At 40.2% G+C, this 25,307-nt stretch overlaps 2 protein-coding genes across 3 annotated transcripts; one reads left to right on the forward strand and one right to left on the reverse strand.

Moving 5' to 3' along the window:
* Positions 1–6,102: 6,102 nt before the first annotated feature.
* Positions 6,103–13,121, forward strand: LOC112435314 (ankyrin repeat and death domain-containing protein 1A-like). 2 transcript variants are annotated; one of them, XM_024803726.2, is made up of 4 exons: positions 6,103–6,694; positions 9,893–10,085; positions 11,714–11,845; positions 12,494–13,121. In XM_024803726.2, the coding sequence occupies exons 1-4, from the start codon at positions 6,656–6,658 to the stop codon at positions 12,754–12,756; spliced, it is 627 nt and encodes a 208-aa protein (XP_024659494.1). In that variant the 5' UTR covers positions 6,103–6,655; the 3' UTR covers positions 12,757–13,121. The 2 variants fall into 2 exon arrangements, with proteins under 2 accessions (XP_024659494.1, XP_024659495.1); XM_024803727.2 differs by lacking the exon at positions 12,494–13,121 and adding an exon at positions 12,040–12,364 and having other exon boundaries at positions 6,106–6,694.
* Positions 13,122–13,695: 574 nt separating this feature from the next.
* LOC105940712 (hatching enzyme 1.2) lies at positions 13,696–25,154 on the reverse strand. Its single transcript, XM_076886953.1, has 10 exons — positions 25,015–25,154; positions 24,738–24,768; positions 24,463–24,528; positions 24,160–24,309; positions 22,854–22,971; positions 22,543–22,721; positions 20,807–20,888; positions 19,973–20,097; positions 14,221–14,269; positions 13,696–13,909 (listed from the first exon to the last, which is right to left on the reverse strand). The coding sequence occupies exons 1-9, from the start codon at positions 25,075–25,077 to the stop codon at positions 14,226–14,228; spliced, it is 858 nt and encodes a 285-aa protein (XP_076743068.1). The 5' UTR covers positions 25,078–25,154; the 3' UTR covers positions 13,696–13,909; positions 14,221–14,225.
* Between the last annotated feature and the right edge of the window lie 153 nt (positions 25,155–25,307).

The following is a 25,307-nucleotide window of genomic DNA, read 5'->3' on the forward strand; positions in this document are numbered from 1 at the left end:
TGTTTTATAAAATGTTTCATTCACACATGAACTCTTTTTTATGCATAAGTGCTTTTTATCTGACTTTTCTATCTAACATTCACATCCTGATAAATGCGTCAGAGAGCAACTTGGGGTTCAGTATCTTGCCAGGGATAGTTTGGCATGTAGACTGAAGCAGCTGTTGAACCGCCAACCTTTCGAATAGTAGATGACCTCCAAATACACAACCTGCTCCAACTCCTAAGATACAGCCACACAAAAATATTTGAAGCTTCATGAAATCTTTCATAATAAAATGCCACAGAAGTAACTTTTTTTTCTGAAGAAATGTTTTCTCTACCTACTCATGAAGCAGGGAGAAAAAGTAGAAAGTTTATACAGAGCAGTAAACAGAGTTTAGTGGAGAACACTTTGGACAAATGTATTATATGGCAAAAGCTGGTAAAGGAGGAATTTTAAATTACCCTGAAATGAAAGGAAGATGAGAATATGCAGAGAAGAGAAGAGGATACTAGCAGAAACCAAAGTAATGCAGGGAGTAACGACGGGTTTTCCAGTTCAATCTAGAAAAACAGTAACAGAGTGTTAACAGTGGTGAGGTTTGTAAAAAAAACAACAGGTTAGCAGATCTATACCTGGAATTTTGAAACATCGGATTGGAATGTCAATAGGCTGTTCTTCTTCAGAGAATTAAAATAGGATGCATAAGCTTTTCGGTTAGGCCATATATCCCTTCACCCCTCAGGTGCCAAAAACATGGACACATCAATGTACTGTGCTAATCGCACCAAGAATTTAAAAATAATGTACGAGATAAATGTTGTAACTGTGGTGGGCAGCAAACGATCCCATAGAAACACACTTAGAACACATTATAATTGAAACCTTGATAAGTTCGTTTTTACAGCCCGTGCGACAGATCGTCACAATCAATGGATGAACTTGGCAGACATTCACAAGCAAAAGTAATTTGATGTGGGGGACTTGATGCAAGCAGCATGTTAGATGGAATTACAATGTCCAGAATGGAGCAGTTATTGAAGAATGAATGGATTCATCTGCATGATATAAGCTGTAAAAGCTTAAATGTTAGAGCTGGAATTGTGGAATCACATTAGTTTCAGATTCACTGGCCAGTTTTTGTTCATAGCAGGTACTTAAAGAGAGACAGAGCTGAGTGTAGAGGAGTATGACACAGAGGTGACACCAGACGTGGTGTTTCAGTTCTGCTGATTAGGAAACAATTACGTTAGGTAGTGATCAGGAAATGCAAAATATGTTGATGTTGAAGATTTAAATTGTTCTGTATATAATGCAAATTTATAGGTAATGAATATCTAGGTCTAAATTATGAAAAGGTAACATTGGCAAAAGGTTGTTTTTTAAAATTCATAGATCAGTTCAGTTCAATTCAATTTTATTTATACAGCACCAAATCACAACAACAGTCGCCTCAAGGCTCTTTATATTGTAAGGTAGACCCTACAATAATTCATGCAGAGAAAAGCCCAACAGTCATATGACCCCCTATAAGCAAGCACTTTGGCGACAGTGGGAAGGAAAAACTCCCTTTTAACAGGAAGAAACCTCCAGCAGAACCAGGCTCAGGGAGGGGCGGGGCCATCTGCTGTGATTGGCTGGGCAGAGAGAAGGACGACAGGATGAAAGACAAACATGTCTCTTGTTAACAAGCCGAGGACAAGCCCCTCAACCCCAGACCTGGGCCCGCTGAAGGGATTGGCAGATGCAAGTGGACTTGGATCAGAGGCTAATTTTCCCCACAGAGATTGTAACAACTACTGTGCGACCAGACCTCGTCCTTTGGTCTAACTCTCAAAAACTTGCGTATGTCATTGAGCTGACGGTACCATGGGAGGAAGCAATTGAGGAAGCATTTGAGCGCAAGAAGCTGCGCAATGCCAACTTGTCAGCTGAGGCAGAGGACAGAGGCTGGAAGATCAAGGTGCGCCCTGTGGAAGTGGGGTGCAGGGGCTTTGTTGCCAGTACAACAGCAAAACTGCTTAGAGAGATCTGTTAGGTGTCGGCTGTGTGCGGACAGGGATAGGACCCAAGGTGCAGACTCCGGAGACAGAACTTAAACCAAAACAGCTTTAATGCTGAACGCAAACATAAAATAACTGGAAAACCTCAAAAATAAACTAACACCAGCAGATTGACAAACCACACAGCAACGTAAACAGTAAATCGCCACACAGACACAGAGAAACACAGGGCTTAAATACACAGAGGGAGCAATCAGGGAATGGGTAACAGGAGGGAAACACAGCTGGGGCAAATCAGACCTAATGAGACAAGGGGAAGCAAAACCAGACACATTAACATCAGACATGGACTTTCAAAGTAAAACAGGAAACACATAACACAGACTGAACAAAGACACAGACTCGCACGCACTGCAACAGAGGGAACAGAGACGTGGGACCAGGGCAGACACAGACACTGACTGGACACGGGGATATAGCCACTAAGGACACACAGAGACGCGAACTAGACAAGGGGATACAGCTGACAGGGGAGACAGAGCAGCTAGAGAAGACAGAGACATAAACTATAAGACAGAACTCAAAGAAACCAAAGACTAGAAAGTATAAATAATATAATAAACTCAAAACCCCTGGGTCGACGACCCAGGCATCCTAACAAGATTGGGATCAGAGGACAGGCGCAACAGCAGGCTATAAGAGAACTAGCTAACACTGCTTAGAGGACCAGTCACTGGCTATGGTTAAAAAGGGCTGACACCACTTGGGCAGCTAAGGCAGTCAGCTAACCACGAGAGAAAAGAAATATTCCGCTCTAAATGCTAAAGAGGTAAGTATTATTTCTCAGTTGCAGTGAATAGATAGAAAATAAACTGTAGGAAACTAAACAGAAAAAAGAAGAAGAGAAATAACAATTTAACATAAATCAGTGACACACTGGGCCTGATCAACCCTGGCAGGGCCTCCTTGGATGAAGGTGTCTAGTGATTATGGCCGAAACACGTGATGAATCCAAGGTCCACTACTGATGATGTGTCCCAAATTTAAAATGATAATCTAGATTGATCTCTAATCCCTAAACCTAACCAAGGAAGGAAAATGGCAGATTAGCCTGGGTAAAAGACCAAAAGTTGAGGCACACAATGGTGCTGCTGACAAAGTTTCTGGGCTGCCTTTCCTCATAACAGCCATCCCTCAAGAGTCTCTCCATCTAAAGCAATGCTTTATCAGGGACTGTAGCATCTAGTCCTTTTAACTGAATGCGAGTACTCAAATCAGAGCTTTAACATCCAAGATCTGCAAAATAATGGAGAAAATTATAAATGAAAGAGGATCACACTGTATAGAATATCAAAGTGGTTCCAGCATAATGTTTAGAACATGAAATGAGAAAAATATAAGACATGATGTTTAGAGAGGGGCTAGTAAACAAAATGAGGAAAACTGTTATCAATGGTTGAATTTTTAGATGATGAAGGATTTTATTTATTGTATAGTCAAATACAAGTTACTCTGAAAGACTTTGGGTGGAAAGTGGAACACCAGGGAATATGGTGTGCTCTTCCATCCATCCATCCATCCATCCATCCATCCATCCATCCATCCATCCATCCATCCATCCATCCATCCATCCATCCTTCCATCCATCCATCCATCCATCTTCATCCGCTTTATCCGGGGCCAGGTCACGAGGACAGCAGCCTAAGCAGAGAAGCCCAGACCTCCCTCCCCCCAGCCACCTCCTCCAGCTTATCTGGGGGAACACCAGGGCGTTCCCAGGCCAGCCGAGAGATATAATCTCTCCAGCGTGTCTTGGGTCTGCCCCAGGGCCTCCTCCCAGTGGGACATGCCAGGAACACCTCACCCAGGAGGCGCCCAGGAGGCATCCTTGTCAGATGCCTGAACCACCTCAGCTGGCTCCTTTCGATGTGGAGGAGCAGCGTGCCCTTCCTTATTATTCTATTCAGAAAATAGTAGACGAATGAATGCAAGAAGGCATTAAATATAATTCAGTGTTTAGGTGAAAGTGGGTTCATCAGATCTGTGCTATACTGTAGATGTGTTGTATATGATGCAGCAGCAGACACAGCTCTCCTGAAATGAAACTGTATTCAATATCAGGCAAGATTCTGGATAGTTGTACTTAAAACAGCTCCAACAGAAACATTATTGGTAGACACAGAAAAATGTCATTAGAAATTAGAAAAGAGCTGCCAAAACTTATCTCTCTAGCAAAAGTACAGGGTCATGGACAGGATCACACAGAGCATAGTAAGGGGAAAAAAGAGATGGAAATGTGGTAGAAATAATAGGAAGGAAGGTTTCTAAAATTAAAGTAGGAGAAATGACAAACACAAGCTTAGATTTGGGCACACTGGTTTAAACAGTACATTTATTCATGATAGGGAACCACAAAAAAGGGGAATGTGATTACTTTGGTAAACACGTTATGTTACACTGTAAGAAATAACTGGTTAGGAGAAGATGACTGACCTATGATCTCAGTAGAATAACAGCACACTGAAGCTCATCGACTTACTGTAAAAACACTCATGAGGTGAAAGCAGGGGCGATTTTATCCCCCAAAAATCCAGAGCGATGGTGTCTGAGACGCAGCGGAGCGGAGGTGGAAGTGCCTGTCTTAAAACAGGACACATTAGCTGCATTTAACCTTCAGTTACTCTTTATATAGTTGGTAGGAGTCGGGCCATGTTTCTTTTTAGCTGAAAAACATTACACCAGGTAACCTGCAGTGTTGAAAACGCGTTTCCCCACGATGTTTGCTACCCTACAATCCGTCCTGCTCTGTAGTAAAATCAGCGATATTTGACCGTCCTGTTGCTCCCATTGAAATGTATACAGCCTATTTAAAATCTAAGACTTCAGATTGTCCGTAGCCTGCTGTTGTTACCACTGTCCTGTTTGAAATTTAATGTGAGAAACTGGTTATTTTGCCATATGTGCCGATATTAAACCCAAAGTACTTACTAGCTAACTGACTGGATGCCCATTAACCTTATAACTCCTGTTGTGTGTGTGTGTGTGTGTGTGTGTGTGTGTGTGTGTGTGTGTGTGTGTGTGTGTGTGTGTGTGTGTGTGTGTGTGTGTGTGTGTGTGTGTGTGTGTAAAAACTGAGATGTTCAGAGGTCTTGCTTCATGGTATCGAACAGCCCGCACAAAACAGGTTCTTTATGTTTTAGTTTAAGTGCTGATGTAAACCACAATGTTCAGCAAACATCTATCAGGTCATTGGACTGTATTTTTTTAAAGCTTAAGTATGCACACATGGGATATATTAAAAACTGACAAGCCGTTTGAACACATGATGTGAAATCACTTCATTAACCTGCTGGATTTGCCAAAAGTTCAAATATTTATACTACTTTGGCACATTACTCCTAACTTATTAAGTGGCTCTTAGTGAGGGTCATGATAATCAATTCAATTGAGCAGAAGTGACATTCTTACTTCGATTCGTCCAAATTCATGTGAGTTTCAGTCTGTTCAGCCTGTTTCTGTGTAGCACCAAGCAGCAGACCTAAACCTGGATGTGCTTCTGGCTTCTGCCTCTAATGAAAACGGATGAGTGTAAAATGCAACCATTGTTTGTAGTTTGCTGCCACCTACTGAGTGAAAAAAGAACTGAAGCTGTAAAAAGTCAGTATTCCTAATGATAGGCTTCGTTTTGTTTCAGTTTCAGTTCACTATACAGCTCATCAAACTGTTTTCCCTTTACGTTTTGATATAATAGCTTTTTAGTACTACTGAGACACATACTGCCTTTTCCTTCTGTCAGAGTAATATTTTCTTGAGCTGTGTAACTGGATTGTTCAAACATAGAGGTAGTTTGGATTCACTGACACAGGAGCCATACGCCGCTTGTTCATTGTAACTGTTTATACTACGTTACCCATGATGCACCTCGGTATCTGTACTTCCGGTTGGGAACGTGTTCAGCGCAGTTCTGCACAGATGAGAGGTGTGTCGGAGGATAACGTATTTACTTGCATTCCTGTATGACCACACACACCCATATACACACTCACACCCCCTTTACCTGCATGTGAATACTGTAATGCCTCCCTACCAATGCTGTACATCCTGTTGATGTCATCTGCCACCTCCTTAGTAAAGTAGGGCAACCCCCTCTAGTGGTGCTATAACACAGTAAGGTTTGTCTTGGAACGTCTTCAGTACACCTGTTTGATTTGCACCAAAAAAAGGTGAAATTAATTGATTCACTTACACTTCCGAAGACGACAGCTTGATATCCGTAAAGTTTAACTTGTGGTTGATGATCAAGTGTTCCTTTACTTTTTTGAGCTGTGTATTTCACATTGTACACTAACAAATAAAAACAGTTTTCAGTTGGTGCATTGATCCTTCTATATCATATTAATTAAGATCTTTGTTACGCTAGTCTTAAGTAGAATATTTATCTTTTTTCACACCATTTGAAACCTTGATGCGTAGTTCACTTTTTCTTTGTCCGGACAAAGTTAATCTTGTAGCACAGCATCATGATAACTGTTTTAGTATAGATTCAGATCTATGACACTCATAGCTGTGTCTTCTAACAAAGCAATGCTTTTCTGGCCATCTAATGTACACAGCAGGGAAAAACATGTCTGGAAGTGGCAGCAAGAGGAAACCATGTCGTCCTGGTGGACATGATAATTAAAGCTGACCGTTTTTCTAAATGGGAGAAGGTAAGTGTTGCTAACGCTATATTAATACTAAATACACTCTCCTTATATGAAATCTGTGCTCATATTCGATAAATACATTTTCACTCTTTTCCAGCGTATCAGCACCCATGTCCTGTTGAGTTTTTCACATTATATACATAATAATTGTTTTGGATTTTGTAATAAAAAAAAAATCCTGGCATACAGGCATAGTTATAAAGAACGAGAACAACTCAGAGCATACACTATGACTAGGTCTCCAAGATGCTTAAAACATAAGAAATCAGGAAGGGGCATGTAAAGGAATTTCTTTTACTTATGTATTAATCACATTATTTTATTGTATGATGCCTTGGTGCCACTGGATTTTAACATGTCTCACACTCATACAGTAAGACAAATGGTGGGGGTGTAGTAAGGAAGTTGGGGGAAGCAGACGACTCCACAGGAAGAGTCTTTTGTCTCTTTGAGGACTCTGGGAGGCAGCAAGGGAGTGTGAAACAGCTGTGTACTGCCTTTTGTTCCTGGAGATATTTAACTGAGAGCCATGCTGGGCTCAGACTCTGCTGACCGTCTGTCCCGCGGTCATGCAGGGACTTCATCAAGCTTGGTTGTCTGTTCTTTGTGTGTTTGATTAAAGAATGTTAGCTACCGCTCACCGCTCGTCTGCAGGCTTTATTTAAATGGAAAACTTCCACAACAGCCAACAAAAAGCTTTTTGCTAAAAAAAAGATTCAGAGCAGAAGTTTTTTGCACTGCATTTTAAAATGAAAACATATTGCATTTATTTACAATTAAAGACACAGAGCAGAAAGTGTGTTACTGTTTTACATCCACAGACACACAAGAAAAGAAGCAGGCAACATGAGGTCAAGTTATGGCAATTTTATTTGTGCATTTCAGTTTTTAAAAAACAAGCAAACGTCCCAAGAAGAAGGATGGGGTGAAAGAAAGGTGGAGATTTTAACATTAGGAGGAAGAAACTATTGATGCTGCTGGGTCAGTTCTTTCTCAGCAGTCTGCTCCAGAATCCCCTCCTGTCCTCAGCTTGCTTTTCTTTTTCTTTTGCCTTCAGTTCGTTTAAGGTCTTGTTGAGCTGCTCCTCGGCATCTTTAAATTTTTCTTTCAGCTGCTGTTTGGCCAGTTTCCCTTTGTGTTTGAGGAGCTCTTTAGCTTCCTTTTTGTGCTTTCGCATTTCTTTCAGTGCGTCTTTGCAGTCTTTCTTGGTCACCGTCATTTCTTTCTTGAATACCTTCACCTCAATTTTCTCTTCTGCAAGTTCTTCTTGCACTTTCATCAGTTCCTTCTTCATGTTTTCAGTGTGACTCTTTGTATCTTCCATTTCTTTCTTTGCTTCCTGTATTTTAATTTTCTCTTCCTCCAACACTTTTTGAGCTTCCAACAATTCTTTCTTCAAATTTTCAATCTCATTTTCTGCCTCATCTTTACGTCTTTTCTCCTCTTCAAGTTGTTGCTTTACATGCAGTAATTCCTTCCTTAGTGTTTCAGCTTCAGCTGTTACATTTGCAGCTTCTTGAGTTGCCAACTGCATTTTCTTTTTTCCCTCTTCAAAAGCTTCCTGCACCTCCTGTAATTCCTGCATCACATTTCCTGCCTCCTTCTTTGCAGTTTGATATTTATTGTTGGCTTCTTGTGCTGTGCTTTTCTCTTCCTCCAATGCTTTTTGAGCTTCCAACAGTTCTTTCTTCATCTTTTCATTCTCCTTTTCTGCCTGTTGTTTTCCCATTTTCTCTCCTTTAAGTTTGAGACCCACATGCAGTAATTCCTGCAATACTACATCAGTTTCAAACTTTGAATCTTTAGCTTCTCCTCTTGATTTTTCTGCCTCTTCTTTTAATTTGATATTTTCAGCCTGTATCATTTGAAGTTCTTCTTGCAGGTTAATCAGCTGTACTGAATTGTGAGGTGAAGCACTCGCCGATCCTCTTCTCGTTCTCCCTCGATTCATTTTGGCCTTTTAAACAAAGGAGCCAACGTTTTGTAGAGGAGTGAAGTGAAGTTTTCGATGTTTCTTCGTCAACTGTCGTTTGTCCTGCACAGAGATGCTGCTGTAGATGTGTCTCTAGCTGTGTCTGGATACAATGAAACATGCTGGAACTAAGTGCTTGTGTTGCACAGTTCTACTGAACATTCCATTTCATGCATGCTCCGCCCACATGGTCAGGAATGTCAGGTGCTGCATCGCCAAAGGCTGCTCCCGTTGCCTAGCAATAACAGCTGTTTACTTTTGGGGTCTGGTTCATTATTTAATAAAGAAAACATGTCCAAGTATTGGGTGCTGAGGCTCAGCGCATATTCTAGCCTGCTGTGTGGGTGGGCAGCTAGAAATCACTGGTGGGCAACATGAGTGAGGAGAAAACTGGAGCAGCCAAGCAGGGAGCTGCAGGTTGCTGGTTTGAGTCTCTGTTCAGATGCTGGTGTCTCCTCTCTCTGAGATGTCTGCAAACAGTCCCAGATAAAACAATAAGGATAATAAACAAACACGTGACTAAAATAACAGTTATGACTCTGATGTGTTTCATGTGTAGCAGGATGGCCTCTATACAGCAGTCGCTGCAAGCATCCACATCGCCACACTCACTTTTCTTTAAGCAGGCGTGCTGGGCTCCTCCTAAGGAAAGTTTGAAACTTCATTTCCTTCATGCTGGTGAACTTTTTACCAAATATTTTCATCAAAGCTTCTCCATCACTGACAGGGATTGTTTGGATCTTCACACTCATCTCCACCAACCCTAAAAAATGAGTCTCACTTTGCTCATATAATGCCAGGAGTGTCTCCATATTCCACAAAAGTCTGTGCAAACATGTAACAGTATCCCATATTCATATGAATATTATTGATATTATAACAAAAGCTGTCACCAACACAATTGTCCCAAGTGCTTTTTTTATGAGTTATTGCAAATGCTTGATTGCAGTTCTTGCTAGATGACAAAACCACGTATTAGGTTTAGAAGGAAATGACTTTTGGAGGTAGCAAGGGAGTGTGAAGCTTAAGGTGTAAAACAGCTGTGTACTGCCTTTTGTTCCTGGAGAAGGTATTTAACAAACCAGCTAAGTATCTTGTAAATTCTTTGTGCTAGTTTTAAAAGCAAGAGGTACTGAGAGTTTGTTTTCTTTGTACATCATATGCATAAAACGTGATAACATCCTTTTAACTTCGAACGACTCACAAAACTTTCTCCCTGTTGAATTCAGGATCACGGGGGATGTGAGCAGGTAAGAAGACCTCTGAGCTTCAAACAGGACCATCAGCCAGAGACACAGCACTTCCGTTCTGTCTTATGGACCCTCGCCACAAAGCATCTGTGTTATGGGGAGTGGAAGATTCTCGCTCAGCATTGGGACTTTAGTGAAGCACATATACAAGCTATAGAACAACAGTGGACAGGTGAGCAGTGCTGAGTTCCTAAAAAAATTATTGACAGTTTTATTGCTATTTTTATTACCTTTTTTGTACTTGTTGGGTTTTTTCATATATATATATATATATAAATCTTTACACAGGAAATCATACAAGTTTGAAAAACTGTAATATAAGGCCTGTAATGTCCAGAACCATAGAAGCACTGTTTCATGGGTCCAGTGATTTTATTGAAAATAAATTCTCAAATTTGGCACTGACTGATTCACTCTACAGCATTCTGAGTACCTGAGGTGATTAACTCTGGTCTAGGTCAATTTTAACCCAGATCAAGAATTCTTTCTACAATTCTACTACAACAAATGAACTACAGATCTATTTAGAATATATGGATAGTCTGACATGAGTAAATGGATGCTTAATCCTTAATATTTCAGAGAGCAGATGGTGTTGTTTTTCTTTTGGTTTTTTTACAACATCACTTTTTTGTAGAAAAACGTCTATTATCATACAATATCTTGTCTTATAATGATGACCTGAAGCACAACTACAACTGCCTATACCTGATACCTGAATCTTGGTTAACCAGAGAGATAAAAGCCAGGAGAATAAACCAGATGTTCTCCACTGAACTACCCAAAGTATAGTCTGAATGGCAGCAGAACAAAATGAGAACAGCCCCGCCAACGCTGGAGACAGAGCAATACTGAAGAGTATATGTAAGAAGGATGCAACACATAACAGAAATGCTCAGTGCCTAGTGGATCTAAGAGCAGACTGCAACAACCTCCCTGAAAGGATCCAGTAACCATCACAGTGGCAGACATGTCAAGCAGAGGGATTGGACAGCACCATTCCCTGCCATGTTTAACACCTACTGGATAGGGAAGCTAACAAGCTAACTCCATTAGCATCCTGCAGCACAAATGAACCAGGTGCTAATGGTTGAGATCCACCCGGAATGTCTAACCGAAGGCTGTCCTGATCCCCAAGGATCCCAAGAAGGGGCCGGTCCCATCCAACTACTGGCCAATAACTTGGCTAAACTGCCCACCAGATTGCCCTCCTCCTGAATGGTAGATACTGTACCTCCGTCCATCCAAACCCACACTTGTCCTTGTTGGACATAGTTGGATATAATTGCTAATCTTTCTCTTTGGGTAGATTGGTCCTCCAACCAAGAGCAGTCTCTCCAAGATGACAGCAGTTTGCAACATGGATTGTAATAAGTTTTTCAGCTTTTGTACACTGTTGCAAGAGTTACATTCTGGGCACAGCTTTTTTCTTTAATTCCAAATGCCAGATCTTTGACACCTTGCTTTTAAACTCTATTTGACTTTTAACCTGTTGAACCTTTTTTTTAATTTAAAGTTGAACTTTAAATAAAATATTAAATTATATAAAATAAAATATTGTTTCATTTTGTTGGAGCACTTAAAATGTAAGATATCAGGATGTCATTCAGCTTTGCTTACTGGCCAAGTACCTCGCTTGCTTAACGCTGGTCTGTGGTTACAATACAGACCCAGTGGACTATATGAACTAGTTAGTTACTGTGATTCTATAAATGTTCTGATGGTATAAGAACTGTCTACAGTGACTGTGTTTAACTAAAAGTTCAGATGGATAATGCTTGATATAAATCTAAATTGAAGGTAAGAAAAGCTTCAAAGATCATGGTCACCGGATGCTGTTAATCTGGCTTCATGGAGTGCTCGTAGCTGGAGAAAACCCTACCAAAGGCCTCTATGAGGGGTTGGTGGAAATCTCCCGGACAGATTTGGCAGGTGAGCTAATCAGGGAGGTCACTTCCTTTCACTGGTCAGACTATTTGTCAGTTTTAACAGTCATACAATATTAGTTAACAATATTTCTCCACAGAAAGACCAATAATGCCGTAAGACTGTTTTTCTGTTTGTTCACTGGAATGTGTCTACTTTTTTTTCTTTTCTCTGTTTTCCTCTTCTGGTTTGTTATCCAGAGTTCATCCGACAGAAGGCAAACTCCCAGACCAGCTCTCCTAAAATGTGCTGCGTAATGTGACGGCAACAAGTTTATGCTTATCATCGAGCTATTGTGTTAGCTTTGTTAAAACTTTCTTTATTTAAAGAAATAAAAATGTTATTTTCTATAAATAAAATTACATGATTTGAATTGTGAGTCACATAATGGTTTACATTTTTTAATGAAAGATAGGTGTGTAGCAGCCAGGGGAAAGTTGCTCTCTATTTATTTCTTTTTTTTTTGCCGTGCAATTTTGTCAGGTTTTCTCTACTGCAGCACTTGAACTGTGTTTACCTAGAAGGGCTGTAACAAGAGCCTTGCACTGCTGCAGATTTCCATGTGCTGCATCCCATGCCAGTTATCCACACACAAAGAAAGGACAAGACAAGCTGCCCCTAACCTACCCAAAATGCCCCACGCCTGCTGCTTAGGTGTGGGATTTTGCTTCCCCCAAAGGTCCTTGAGGTTCCTGAGATTCCCTAAAGCGCAGATCGTACCTCCCAACATGGGCCAGCTCGCTCCACATGATAGTGCATCCGAGGAGGCGTGGACCCCCCTGCGGAGGCGTGGACCCCCCCTGCGCATGGAGAGACCAAACCATGAAACTGGCGACTCCGGGCACTGGTGCTCCATACTCCTTGCAGGCCCCCTGCATCCCAGACCCCAAACCCCAAGACCCTCACACCAACACTAGTTCACTGGATCTAAGACAGAGCCCAGCTCCTAACAAAAAGCGCCCCTCACAATGATGCTTTACAACACTGCATCTGATGTTTTGTGTTGCACTTGATGTTGTAAGGCTTGGATGCAGCTGCTTGGCCATATAAACCCATTCCATGAAGCCCTCTATGCACTGTTGTCGAGCTAATCTGTAGGCCACATGAAGTTAATATTTGCCTCTCTGCCCTTTGTCCTCCCCTCAAACCGGCTGTCACTCCCTAAGCCGTGGTCTGCTGGAGGTTTCTTCCTGTTAAAATGGAGTTCTTCCTCCACACTGACTCCAGGTGCTTGTTAACAGGGGCTCATCTTACTGTTGGGGTTTATTGTAGGGTCTTTATCTTAAACATAAATCACCATGAGGCGACTGTTGTTTGGATTTGGTACTGTATAAACAAAATTAAAGTGACAGTCCAAAATAAAGTCATTTTAATGAAATTCTTATTTACTCATTGTGAATAAAGTACAGCAGTACATAACACATTTGATTGATGATTGGTGGTTGATTTATTTAAACTAATATAATCATCCTGCTGCAACCAGGTTTCTGTAAGTCAGAGTAAATCAATTTGTTGATCAATTATTAATTCTTGTACTAACAGAGAGAGCAAACCCCAAGTTAGTAGTTCAGTCAACAGTAAAGCAACATGGAGCGAAGGCGGTGTGCATTTCACTTACTCTTTTGACTGGCCTTACTCTTACTTTGAGGAGAGTAATACTGGGGAAATAATATTGTTTTTCTCACTGAAAGCCATTTCCACTCTGTTTGACTGTTACTTAAGTAGATTAACCTTTGGTTTTATATCTTTTTGTCAGGAAAATACTAGTACAAGACTGAGTTCATATCTTTACTTGTTAAATGTGTATTTTTGACCTGTAGACTTGTAGGATTTGTGGAATAAAGAAACAAACTTACTAGAAATGAAAATGAATGTTTATTTTTGTTCATTTTTTAGTATTTCATACAGCTGACTAGCAATTACACAAGCGTGATTGGGATTAAGTCAACGGACAGGTGAAAAGTATAGACAATGATACATTTTCATTTCTCATTTTAAACAAAGCTATTTCAGGCAAATTTGAAAAGCATAAAATTCAAGCTGCATCAATCTCTCCCATCTCTTGGTTGTCTGTGGAAACAGAAAGAAGATGTTACACATATGTAGTATCTGCACAAAAAAATCACAAACACAGGCTGTAAATTGAGGAGATGTGTTCGTCTGGTGTTCTGGTTTATATGCCTTTCACTCATCCCAGCTACATGCTTCTGACCCTGATCAATTAAAATATATGACATTTCATTGTTTTTTGTTTTAAACCAAATGTTTCCACTAAAGTTATCCTGACAAAGCTTTAATTGGTAAAATAAATGTATAGGAACATGATTTTCTATTATAATGAAGTAAACAAAATTCGAAAACATCCGAGCTTATTTACTTACTTTTTCTAGAACAACTTGTTCCTTTGCACAGGTATGGGCACATTTGAGCCTGTCAAACAACAAACAGAGAGAAATCTTTAAACGCTGCTGCATTTCTTTAAGACACCACATGAACATCTGAGTTTGATGAACAGTTTGATGTACTATATCTATGTTGGTGTTTACTAGTCTCCATGATTGTTCTGTGAAACTAGTGGAGGTAGAAAAGTAAGCCGGGGGCTGAGCAGATAGGTTGAAAGAATTTAAGGTCTTCAGCACACAAAGCAGATAATTAAATAAGCATGCTCTCATGGTTATGATATTCTGAAGCATATTATTATCTATAGACAATAATACCAAACAGAAATTGCTTCCTCTTCCCTCCATTTTGCATCACCCAATGTCAGTTTTGTGTACATATTTGATCTTCAAACACGTTTTACCCCAGTGACGTTGGTTTTTCTGCTTGTTTGTTAACAGGATTCCAGGTTTTTGTGCTTGTCCCAACTTTTTCTATTTATATAATTATTATTTGAGGAGGAGACAGCTTCATAGTACAGTTACATTTTGTTTGAATTTTGAAAACCTCTCAACCTTTAAGCACAAATGGGTGCAGTAGTAGGTTTGGAAACTAAAGGTGGTGCAGAAAAACGGCAAGTAGACTGGCACTTATACAGTGTTTTTGTGCTCTAATTGAGCACTCAAAATTCTTATTAGCCAGTCGCACAAACATTCATGTAAATGCTCTTTCTTATACTTAAGTACCAGACACACATTTGCACAAATTTATCAATAGCGACTCAGAGTTCAGTATCTTGCTCAAGGTCATTTCAAAATACTTCTTGGTGTTGTCTCAGTCTGGAGTATCACTTCCTGTTCTATCTTACAGTGGTATTTTTGCATTGCTTATCTGTGTAGCCAATTTAATTAAAAACTTATAGATAACGTCTTATTTCATAGTGTAATCTTCCTGCGCTTTATCCAAAGCACACTCTGTTGAATCACCCACTAATTATATTTACAGTGTTCAGTCACTGTGTCTTTAGGGATTCGCTAGCTTAGCATTAGCTCTTCACCTGTCTCTCCTACTCTTTCCTGCTCAGATGTTTAGTTACCCCTTGGCCTACTTTACTAATAACTATACTTGTTATAAATGTAGCTTGTTTGTAGCTCCGGAGGCCCCGTCAGTTCTCTTCCATCGGATTTTCCCGAGCAGTTGGGAAAACATGATTGCTGAGTGATGGTGAGGAGGAAGCGTAGTCCTAAATAGAAGCCCCCGGTACACTACCAACCCAACCATGTGTTGAAGCATTTTTCCCCACATGGCGACACACCTGGAACATCTATACATCCATCCATTTTCTTCAGACTCTCTGGGGCCGGGTAGCAACCTAAGCTCAGGGGTGGGCAACTCCAGGCTTCGAGGGCCGGTGTCCCTGCAGGTTTTAGATGTGTCCTCGAACCAACACAGCTGATTTAAACGGCTAAATTAGCTCCTCAACCTGTCCTGAAGTTCTTCAGAGGCCTGGTAACGAACTAATCATGTGATTCAGGTGTGTTGACCCAAGGTGAGATCTAAAACCTGCAGGGACACCGGCCCTCGTGGACTGAGAATGCCCACCCCTGCCCTAGCTGCCTCCTCCAGCTTGTCCAGGGGAACACCAAGGAGTTCCCATACCACCCAAGAGATATTATCTAGAGTTGGATGTCTCGAGACTGGTCTTGGTCTCGAGACCACTTTTACGTGGTCTTGGTCTCGACTGACTTTGGTCTCGGTCTTGGTCTCGCTGTTTCGGTCTTGCATTCTCAAATCGACATAGTGTTCGGGAGATTTGGAGTCAACCATCAGCGGAGCGGGGGGGTGGCTTACTGGGCTTAAGCCCGGGTCATTTTTTCAGAAGCATGGGGTCTTTTGGAGTGTAATTTGTTAGTTAGATGCCTGACTGACAACTGTATAAAACAAAAACAACACACGAAGCTAGAGATGGACCGATCCGATATTACGTATCGGTATCGGTCCGATACTGACCTAAATTACTGGATCGGATATCAGAGAAAAATAAAAAATGTAATCCGATCCATTAAATATCACGAAAGCACCTCGCAAAACTTGCAACACGCCGTAACTCACCTCAGAACGTTAGCACTCGGAGCAGTATGCATCACGTGATAGAGCAGCTGTGGCATGCCGGACCTGTCGGTGGTCTGGATAGCATGTGGAGCTTCGCTAGCAACCTGGCATTTCATCTCCGACAAAGTTATCCCCGAGAGAAGTAAAGCAAGTGTGTAAGTCCATCTCTGAATGTTTGTAAAGCATTCCCACGTTAAGCTTAACAAGCGACTGCCTCTCGCTCTCCGGCTGCTACTTCAATCATGAAACTGCTTAATGATCAGCTGATCGGCTTTTCTGTCGCGAGTCCGTCTCTCTTGTTTGTTTTTGGCCCACTTTGCACCAGAAAGAGGAAAGCAGCGGCTGAACAACAGCAGCACGTTTAAGCTTGATAAGCTGTTGTTAGAATTTATTTATTATTACTTTCTACTCGAGGATCTTTTTCTATGTAGCTGACGGCTGGTAACTGTGCAGGGGCGGATCTAGCAAAGTGTAGCCAGGGGGGCCGATAGGGCATGAACAGGGAAAAGGGGGCACAAAGACATACTTTTCTTTCTTATTCTCATTTAAAATGTCTAGCTTTTAATAAATAATTATCTGACACCCAAAGTTTTAATTTGATGTAAAATGAATAGAAGTCAATTACTGTATATAGTGACTATTAAGTCTAATATATACCCTAGTAAGCTATAGTACTTTTTACTTTGGGAAGGTACCATCTGTGCAGTCTGCAATTTTGTTGAAGAAAGATGTTGAATCTATTTAATATTTCTTGAAAAATAATTGATTTCTGTGCATTTTTTTTCACACTGCATCAAATTAAGGTTGATTACGTCGATTAAGCATCATGAGGTGGAGCGTGAGGGGTGGTTCCCTATTTTTTATTTATTTATTTTTGTTGTTGCTGGGAGTTGGAACCCTATTAGTTAGGTTGCTTAATATTTACGCTAAGTACTCTTTAAAATACCAGAATAGGGAGGATGGTGTAGGTCTAAGTTTATTAGATTGATCAGTATTGCTGAACTATGAAATATTTTTTTTGTATACAGGTATAACAGAATAGCTTTAGTGTAGTTGTTGTTTTAAACTTGAGTATGAACTTGCAGACTTGCAAAATGCAGCAAGATATTTTAAAAAACAGTTTTGTTGATTAAAAAACACTATATCGGATTCATATCGGTATCGGCAGATATCCAAATTTATGATATCGGTATCGGTATCGGACATAAAAAAGTGGTATCGTGCCATCTCTACACGAAGCACAGAGCGCACCGTCGTAAATTCCCCCTAATTTTGATATGATCCGAGCTCAGGCACTAGGCGACTGAGCACAGCACACATGTGAGCGAGAAGCTGCTGCCTGCGAGTTTGCTGCAGACAGAGGAGAGCTTAAGTTTGACCAGGTACCAAAGCAAATCATTCATACTGAACTAATAATGTAAATATGACGGTGTATCACAAAAGATTGATATCAAACTGATCACTTGGTTGCGTTACTTGCTCTTCGAGTGAATCAACAAATAGACAAATAAAAAGCCGAACAGCAACGCTGATTTTTTAGAGTCTTAGCTTTCATTTCATATTTTCAGTTGTTTCCCTCCACGGCTAAACAAACCCTCTCAATCGGTTTCAGTTGTGTACTGATGAACACAACAATGGACATAAGGAGCTTCTTTCAAAGAAAAAACTCTGGTAGATGTTATTTTATATATTATGCTTTGGATGTTGTTCAGTATATCTATGCAAAACAAGAGGGATTTCAATACACAGCAGGATATTCACAGTTGAAACCAGATGTTTACACTTTATGGAAAAAACATAAAAACTTTTTTTTACTGTTAAACATCAGTTTAGAGTAAACTTCTGTTTTAGATAAATAAATATTGAAATATCTTTCGAATTAGTTAAATGTCAGAATAAAGAGAGACAGAGCTTCTATTTTTATCACTTTCATCAAATGTAGGAGTACATATACACTAAGTTTATTGTTAATTAATAAGAAAACTGCAGACGATTCCATTCTGAGCTGAAGAAGCTTCTGATTGGTTCGTAGAGTCCATGTGAGTAAACTGGTGGCACAGCTGTGGATGCATATAAGGCAAAACACAGAGCCTGTTTCTGTGACATGGGAACATCAGGAGATGTCAACCAAAACACCAGGAACAGAATTGTGGAGCTCCATAAGTGTGGCTCAGTTTGAATACAATTTGGTGCCATTTGCAATTAAGAAATACAGACAGTTTGATGCAGCCCCGACTTTGTTCTGCCTTGCTGCTTAATTAAAAAAATAGTTTAAGGTGTCCTGCATATGTGATTTTTTTTTCCTATATGAAGTCATTCTTTTTTGAACAAAACTCAAAATAGAGCCTGATAATCTTTCAGTCATTTCTACCCTCACCTAATTTCCTTAAATTCCTGTGTGAGAGCTGCTCGGCTCTCACACAGGGGCTCAGCTATGCTCCAATCCCTCCATACTGCGGCCAATCACATGCGAGGATATAGGATAATATCATTATGTGAAAAACAGAGAGGGTGAGAGACGCGACAGTCACGTGGAGCGTGCGTCTGTCCTCTCAGTGAGTAAGATAGTGGACAGCGGTGAGGAGGGCTGTGTGAAAGCAAAAACACATAAATATGCCTGACACCCGTAAACGAAACAGCATCTGGCTGCAGTTTAAAGACTTTTTTTGTCTCGGTCTTTGTCTCATCTTAACTTGGTTATTTCTTGGTCTCGGATTAGGCGGTCTTGACTACAAGTGTAATATTATCTCACCAGTGGGTCTACTCCAGGGCTTGTCCCAGTGGGACATGCCCAGAACACCTCACCCAGGAGGCATCCTTGTCAGATGCCCGAACAACCTCAACTGGCTTCGTCCGATGTGGAGGAGCAGCGGCTCTACTCTGAACCCCTCCCGGATGGCTGAAATCCTCACCCTATCTCTAGGGTAGAGGGCAGCCACCCTTTGGAGGAAGCTCATTTCTGACGCTTGTATCCACAATCTCATTCTTTCGGTCACTACCCAAAGCTCGTGACCATAGGTGAGAGCAGGGACATAAATCCACCAGTAAATCGAGAGCCTCAGACTTGGATGTTCTGACTTCCTGTCTGTTCACACTCTGGTGCTAACCACTCCAAACAAAATCAAACAAAATTGGTGTCAATCAATTGTGCTACATTTCTGCTGGTTTGTGCTACAAAAATTTTCGTTTGTGCCGCTATCATTTTAAAGATATTATCTAAAGTTTTTAGAGAACTCACACATGCACTGATAAACACAGTCCCACCCACATTCCAAGGATTCCCTCTATAAACCACCACTGTGCAATAACTATTTATATGTAAATACTGTCCAATACTGTCCAAGTGCTGCAGAAACTAAAACTCACTTCCTGCAACCTCCATCCGGTCGAAGCAGATGGCTGCCATGACCTCTGTTTACTTGTTTATAAGACAGGAGGGAGGTCTTTACCTTACAATATAAAGTGCTTTGAGGCAACTGTTGTTGTGATTTGACGCTATAAAAATAAAATTGAATTAAACTAATTGAATTTAGAGTGGAGTAGCCAAGAACTGAACCACTGACCTTCCAACTGTTAATCCAGCTTCCTTTTTTCTTTATAAAAAAGGAAAGAAAAAGAAACGAAAAGAAACGAGGTACATACTGCAGGTATAAAGGCGATTCACTCGAAGGATGTCATTGGCACTCATCTCTGTAGCTCTGCCAATGGCTACATTCTCATCGGGTATGGGAACGATGGTTGGCTCCCTGTCTCTTGAGAAGGCAAACCTGGGGTGCAAACACACAGTAGTAAGGCAAATTGTGATTGTAGTCTCAAACAAGTGTCATTATAACAACTACAAAGAGAAGGCTAAAAACATGAAATTATAATATGGGCTTCAGCTTGAGCAATGCAGCAGGGAAAGGTCAGTCAAGAGGATTATCTACCTAATTATTACCTAATTGACTCTGCCAAACAGAGTCCTTATTGCCATTTCAGACATTTAACAGAATGGGATATAAATGTTTCAAGGTTTATCATCTGCCCAAAAAGAGCCCAAAGGCAAAGTCCTGCACGCCATTATTGTCCATCATGTAGCATTTGCTCGTTAGGCAGCAAGCTAGCACTCTGTGACGAGCTAATGTGGCTTTTGTCTATAAATGTGTGCGTTGTAGGCAGCTGCAATATTATTACTGATAATAAAATTATCATCATTATTATTGTTATTATTATTATTGTTATAGCACTCAATGTGTAAACTGTTTCATTGGTTACCACAGCTTTATACTGGTTTGAATTACTGGTTTTCTCAATGGCCAGTGTGGTAAGAGAAGTTGATTACAACACACATGTACACAGGATGTAGAAAATTAAAATCTTGAAAATGAAAGGACTGAAAACAGATAAAACTGTGTCAAATAAAACTGTGTTATTATGACATAATTTTTAAATAAATATACATTTGAAGCATGTTCAGGGAGTGAACTGATATCTTACCTTCCATAGTGCATAACAGAGTTGTAGTCATAGGGAGTATCAAGGTTCCTTGTGTTGATTTTCCTAAAGTTATGCTCCATCCCTGTGGGGGTTCAAACAACTCAGTCAATGTTTGTCTCTTACTCCAGGCTGAGCATTAAAATGTCACAAAAGTTCAGTTCACCCTACAGCTGTGTGAGAGCACCTGGGTAACTTTTTTCCTTTGCACAAAAACAAAGAAATCTATTGATTTGTGTCCATGGACACAAGAGCTTTCCAGCTTTAAAGAGAGAGCTCTCCATATGGACATGGGAGGGCTGGGACAGTTGTAAGTCATTTCACCTTGCGCTTCCACATAGTGACTTGTGCATTTATTTTGATGCTACTTTTACACTTAAGAGGTGTGACTTCTTTTGCTGCTGACTTCCATTTTGAATAATGTTTGCCTATGTTAACCCTTTCACGCATGGTGGTTGCTACAGTTTACAGCTATTTAAAGGCTGTGTTCTTGTATTTGTGTCACTGCTGATGGTATACTTGCAAAATAAACCATTACACACTGATGTGTCACACCCACTGGTCGTTTAATGTTACAATAGATGTATGAAATGTTTCATTGTAATTTTATTATTTAACCCTGTCATGCATGAATTATGACAAACTCAATCAGGATTTATTTGTGTTCATCTTTTCATGCCTAAAGATGAATACAAATACTTAAGAAAATAAATCCTGATTGAGTTTGTCATAATTCATGCATGACAGGGTTAATATACAAAAACTACTCAGGTTTGGACAATAAAATTACTTGGTTAACTTTAATACTTTTTGTTAATATTCAATTCAATTTTATTTATACAGCACCAAAGCATAACAAGGCACTTTATATTGAAAGGTAGACCCTCCAATAATACATACAGAGAAAAACCCAACAATCATATGACCCCCTTTGAGCAAGCACTCTGGCGACAGTGGCTCAGGGAGGGGCGCCATCCGCCGTGACAGGTTGGGGTGAGTGAAGGAATGCAGGTCAAAAGACTAATATACAACACATATCCATCCATCCATTCGCGTCCACTTATCCTTTTCAGGGTCGCGGGGGGCGCTGGAGCCTATCCCAGCTGTCATAGGGCGAGAGGCGGGGTACACCCTGGACAGGTCGCCAGTCTGTCGCAGGGCCAACACACAGGGACAGACAACCATTCGCACTCACATTCACACCTATGGGCAATTTGGATTAACCAATTAACCTATCCCCACAAGCTGCATGTCTTTGGACGGTGGGAGGAAGCCGGAGTACCCGGAGAGAACCCACGCAAACACGGGGAGAACATGCAAACTCCACACAGAAAGACCCCGGCCTGATGGTGGAATTGAACTCAGGACCTTCTTGCTGTGCGGCAGCAGTGCTAACCACCGTGCCACCGTGCTGCACACACATATACATACATCTTTTTTTGAAAAGCACAGAGGAACAAAACATTCTTCCAATTCAAATAGATTAGTCTCAAACTTATAAATAAATTTAATAAATAAATAAAAGAATTCCACAGACAGATTTGATTATTGTGAATGTTTCACATTTTGCCCTACATTGTTTGTACTTTGGGTTGTTTGAAATATTCTAAAAAAACATGATTATTGCTCTACTGTTGGTAAATGAACTGTCATTTATGTAGAAGTTTTTTTTGTCATCCTGACCACTTAAAGATTTTTTCTGACTGTTGTTTCTGGCTGTTGTTTGTCATGTGACCCACCTGGGATGACGTTCTCTAGCAAGATGCGTACATGTTGGTCTCTGTCTGAACGCGTCTGTTCATGGTCGAAGCCCAGGGCATGGAGCACCTCGTGTTGGACTATCTGGTGGAAAACACAGCCCTGGCGACTCAGTGACACTATCTGGCCACCCCCACGACGCCCAACAAAAGAGTAACACCTGAAAAAGAGCGGTAAATAAAAATTTTATGACAAACCAGTAAAACAGCTTCCTCACTCAGAACATCCTGCGTTAGATGAAAAGTTTGCCTGTAGAATTCAAGTATAAATGCCTACTTTGTGTTGGACTTACCCATCACGAGACTGAATGTCCAGAAAGTCTCTTTCTCTGCTCTGGGGCCTAAAGCTGACGCACGTGGCTGCTTCAAATGACCTCAGACCTTGCTCGATGACGTCACGTTCCCTGCGGGCTTCACAGAAAAACATGTATTGTGGTTCTAGTTTGTTGTGGCATTATATTCAACTAAGACTGAGCACAATGCTGCTACTCCTGAGTAACTGCTTACTACTTACACTGGCCTATAAATCAATCAAATCTATGTTACTGCCTCAAAATCAGCTGATGTTTTTGTACAACTTTAATGAATTTATAGAAAGCATAAAATATTCTTCATTATGTTGGCTTGAAGCTTGTAAAGATTGGTCATAACATTGAACTGCTCCCCCCCAGTATCTTTGATGTGGCATAGCTAACAGAAATTTTCAGGGTAAAATACATCTGTCCCATTTTATCTACATATCTTAACTATAACTAACTTTGAGTGTTATTATATTGGGATATATCATAGGTTCAATAACAAGACACCCCCAGTGTAATGTCTGTGGCACTCTGGATGCTTTGTCAGGTAATTCCCTGGAGAAAACTTGTCAAACTTGCCAAAAAAAATAAATAAATTTTTTTTGATTGTGACACTGGAAGAAGGTGTAAATTTTATTTGTAGTTTCCTCTAACTAGTTCCTGCACTTTTGAATTAAAGAGCGCCTCTTGGGTTGGATTGAGCCAAAAGCACAATGGAAGGAAAAAGGCATTAGAACCGAGAAAACAGCAATTTTATCTGCAACATTAAGGTCTTCAAAATTGCGACTGAATATCTTGTATCAGTCTCCATGCTAAGCTTTGGCAAAGCTTTATATATAATTTTATATTACATCTATCTGATACAGATTGATGTATATTTAGGTTGTTTTTTTTTATATATCGGAGGAAATTTATGTGTAACTGACTAATTCCTTTTTTAATAAACTGTCCTTTTCAGTTTCCTTGGTAGTATTTTTAAACTCTTTGTATTCTCTGTACACAAAAACCTTTCTGTATGTCATTAAAATACTTGTTTAGTGTTTAGTCTTTTGACCAAACAGCTGTATTTGAAGCCCTGAGATGAGAACCCGTTGATTTCTCTTTGTATTTAGAGGACACTAAAATGTGGAATCTCAGAGGGAAAAGGTTTGGGAAGCAGCTTTGCCCACTAATGGAAAAAAAAACAAACCCCAAAACAAACCCTACAGACGGAGAAAATCATTCTAATAGTTTTCAGTTAAACCTGAAAAATTAGCAGAAAGCTCAATAAAAAGGAATGTTTCCATGTATCTAGACTTACAGTACTGGTCGGAGATTCGATAAGGTACAACAACTTTGCCATTGTTTTTAGGCCACAAACAGCCTCGAGCCGTACACGGATCAGCGTTCTGTAGACCTGTTGGCACTGCTATGTCTCCAAATATGACCAGAGGTTCATCCAAGTTCTTTCCTGTAAAGTATGGAAAGAAAAACATATTTTCCGTGTACTTTCGATGGTTTCATTAACACATCAACTCAGTTTTTAAGGTTAGCCCCTGGATGTTGTTACTAAAGCTGTATATTTACTACTGATGAATAGGAACTGAAGTGAAGTTGAACATACCAAGATTAGCATTAGCCTTCTCCAGCAGTGTCGAGATACTGAAATCATCACCCTCAGTGTTGTTTCCTGTTCAATATGAAGCACATATGTTTGACTGTTCTATAAGGACAAGGTCACATGTTACAACATCACAAAGACATGTCAAGGAGTCAGGCAAATCCAATATGGACCAATTATAATAAATAAATAAATGAATACAAATCAACATGAATAAGAGCATATCTCATAGTGTGATGACATACAAGTGCTAAATGTAAAAAATAGCAAAGTCTTACCGGAGTTTTCAACACTTTTTTTAAAAGGTGCCTGTAATAAGATAAAAGGGTTTATAAGGACTAGTATTTGATTTGTTTGCAAGTTCAAAAATGCTTGAAGATTAAAATTGCAAATTCCAATTTATACAATAAATTAATAAAATGAAAAACAGAAGTATTCTCTTTGTGTTCTTATGTTTTGTTTTGAAGAAAGCTTGTATTCCATTTTAACAAAATAAAACATCTTGGTCAAATCAGAGAGGAAATCTACGTCTGCATACTTAACTACAACGCTTACCTCTATAACAAAAGTGTGGGCGAAGCACAAGAACACGCTGAGCACAGCCGCCTGGAGGATCATGGCTGGTTACTGAAGAAGAGCAGCCGACTGAGAAAATACCTGCTGAAAACACAAGTGTTCGGCTTATATAGTTAGAAAGGCCAGCTGAATTCTGTCCTAATATGGCATGCTGTTCAACCAGTACTCATTACTCAACTGAAAATGACAGTTGTTACTTAAACACGTCTGTTTCAACATATTATGAAATTAGACAAAAAGGCTGTTGCTGTCTTTATATTATGTCACAGTCC

This window comes from Maylandia zebra, linkage group LG1, assembly GCF_041146795.1.
Source record: "Maylandia zebra isolate NMK-2024a linkage group LG1, Mzebra_GT3a, whole genome shotgun sequence".
Lineage (NCBI taxonomy): Eukaryota > Metazoa > Chordata > Actinopteri > Cichliformes > Cichlidae > Maylandia > Maylandia zebra.

What these genes read in the sequence shown, in the direction of transcription:
- LOC112435314 (XM_024803726.2), top strand. Translation starts at nt 6,656, where the DNA reads ATGATAATTAAAGCTGACCGTTTTTCTAAATGGGAGAAG. An exon ending in GTTTTTCTAAATGGGAGAAG is followed by an intron (nt 6,695 to 9,892) that starts GTAAGTGTTGCT and finishes TGTTGAATTCAG; the next exon opens with GATCACGGGGGATGTGAGCA. An exon ending in TATAGAACAACAGTGGACAG is followed by an intron (nt 10,086 to 11,713) that starts GTGAGCAGTGCT and finishes TCTAAATTGAAG; the next exon opens with GTAAGAAAAGCTTCAAAGAT.
- LOC105940712 (XM_076886953.1), bottom strand. Translation starts at nt 25,077, where the DNA reads ATGATCCTCCAGGCGGCTGTGCTCAGCGTGTTCTTGTGCTTCGCCCAC. An exon ending in GCTAGAGAACGTCATCCCAG is followed by an intron (nt 20,889 to 22,542) that starts GTGGGTCACATG and finishes GAACCCCCACAG; the next exon opens with GGATGGAGCATAACTTTAGG. An exon ending in GAATCGCCTTTATACCTGCA is followed by an intron (nt 14,270 to 19,972) that starts GTATGTACCTCG and finishes GTTGTTTGACAG; the next exon opens with GCTCAAATGTGCCCATACCT.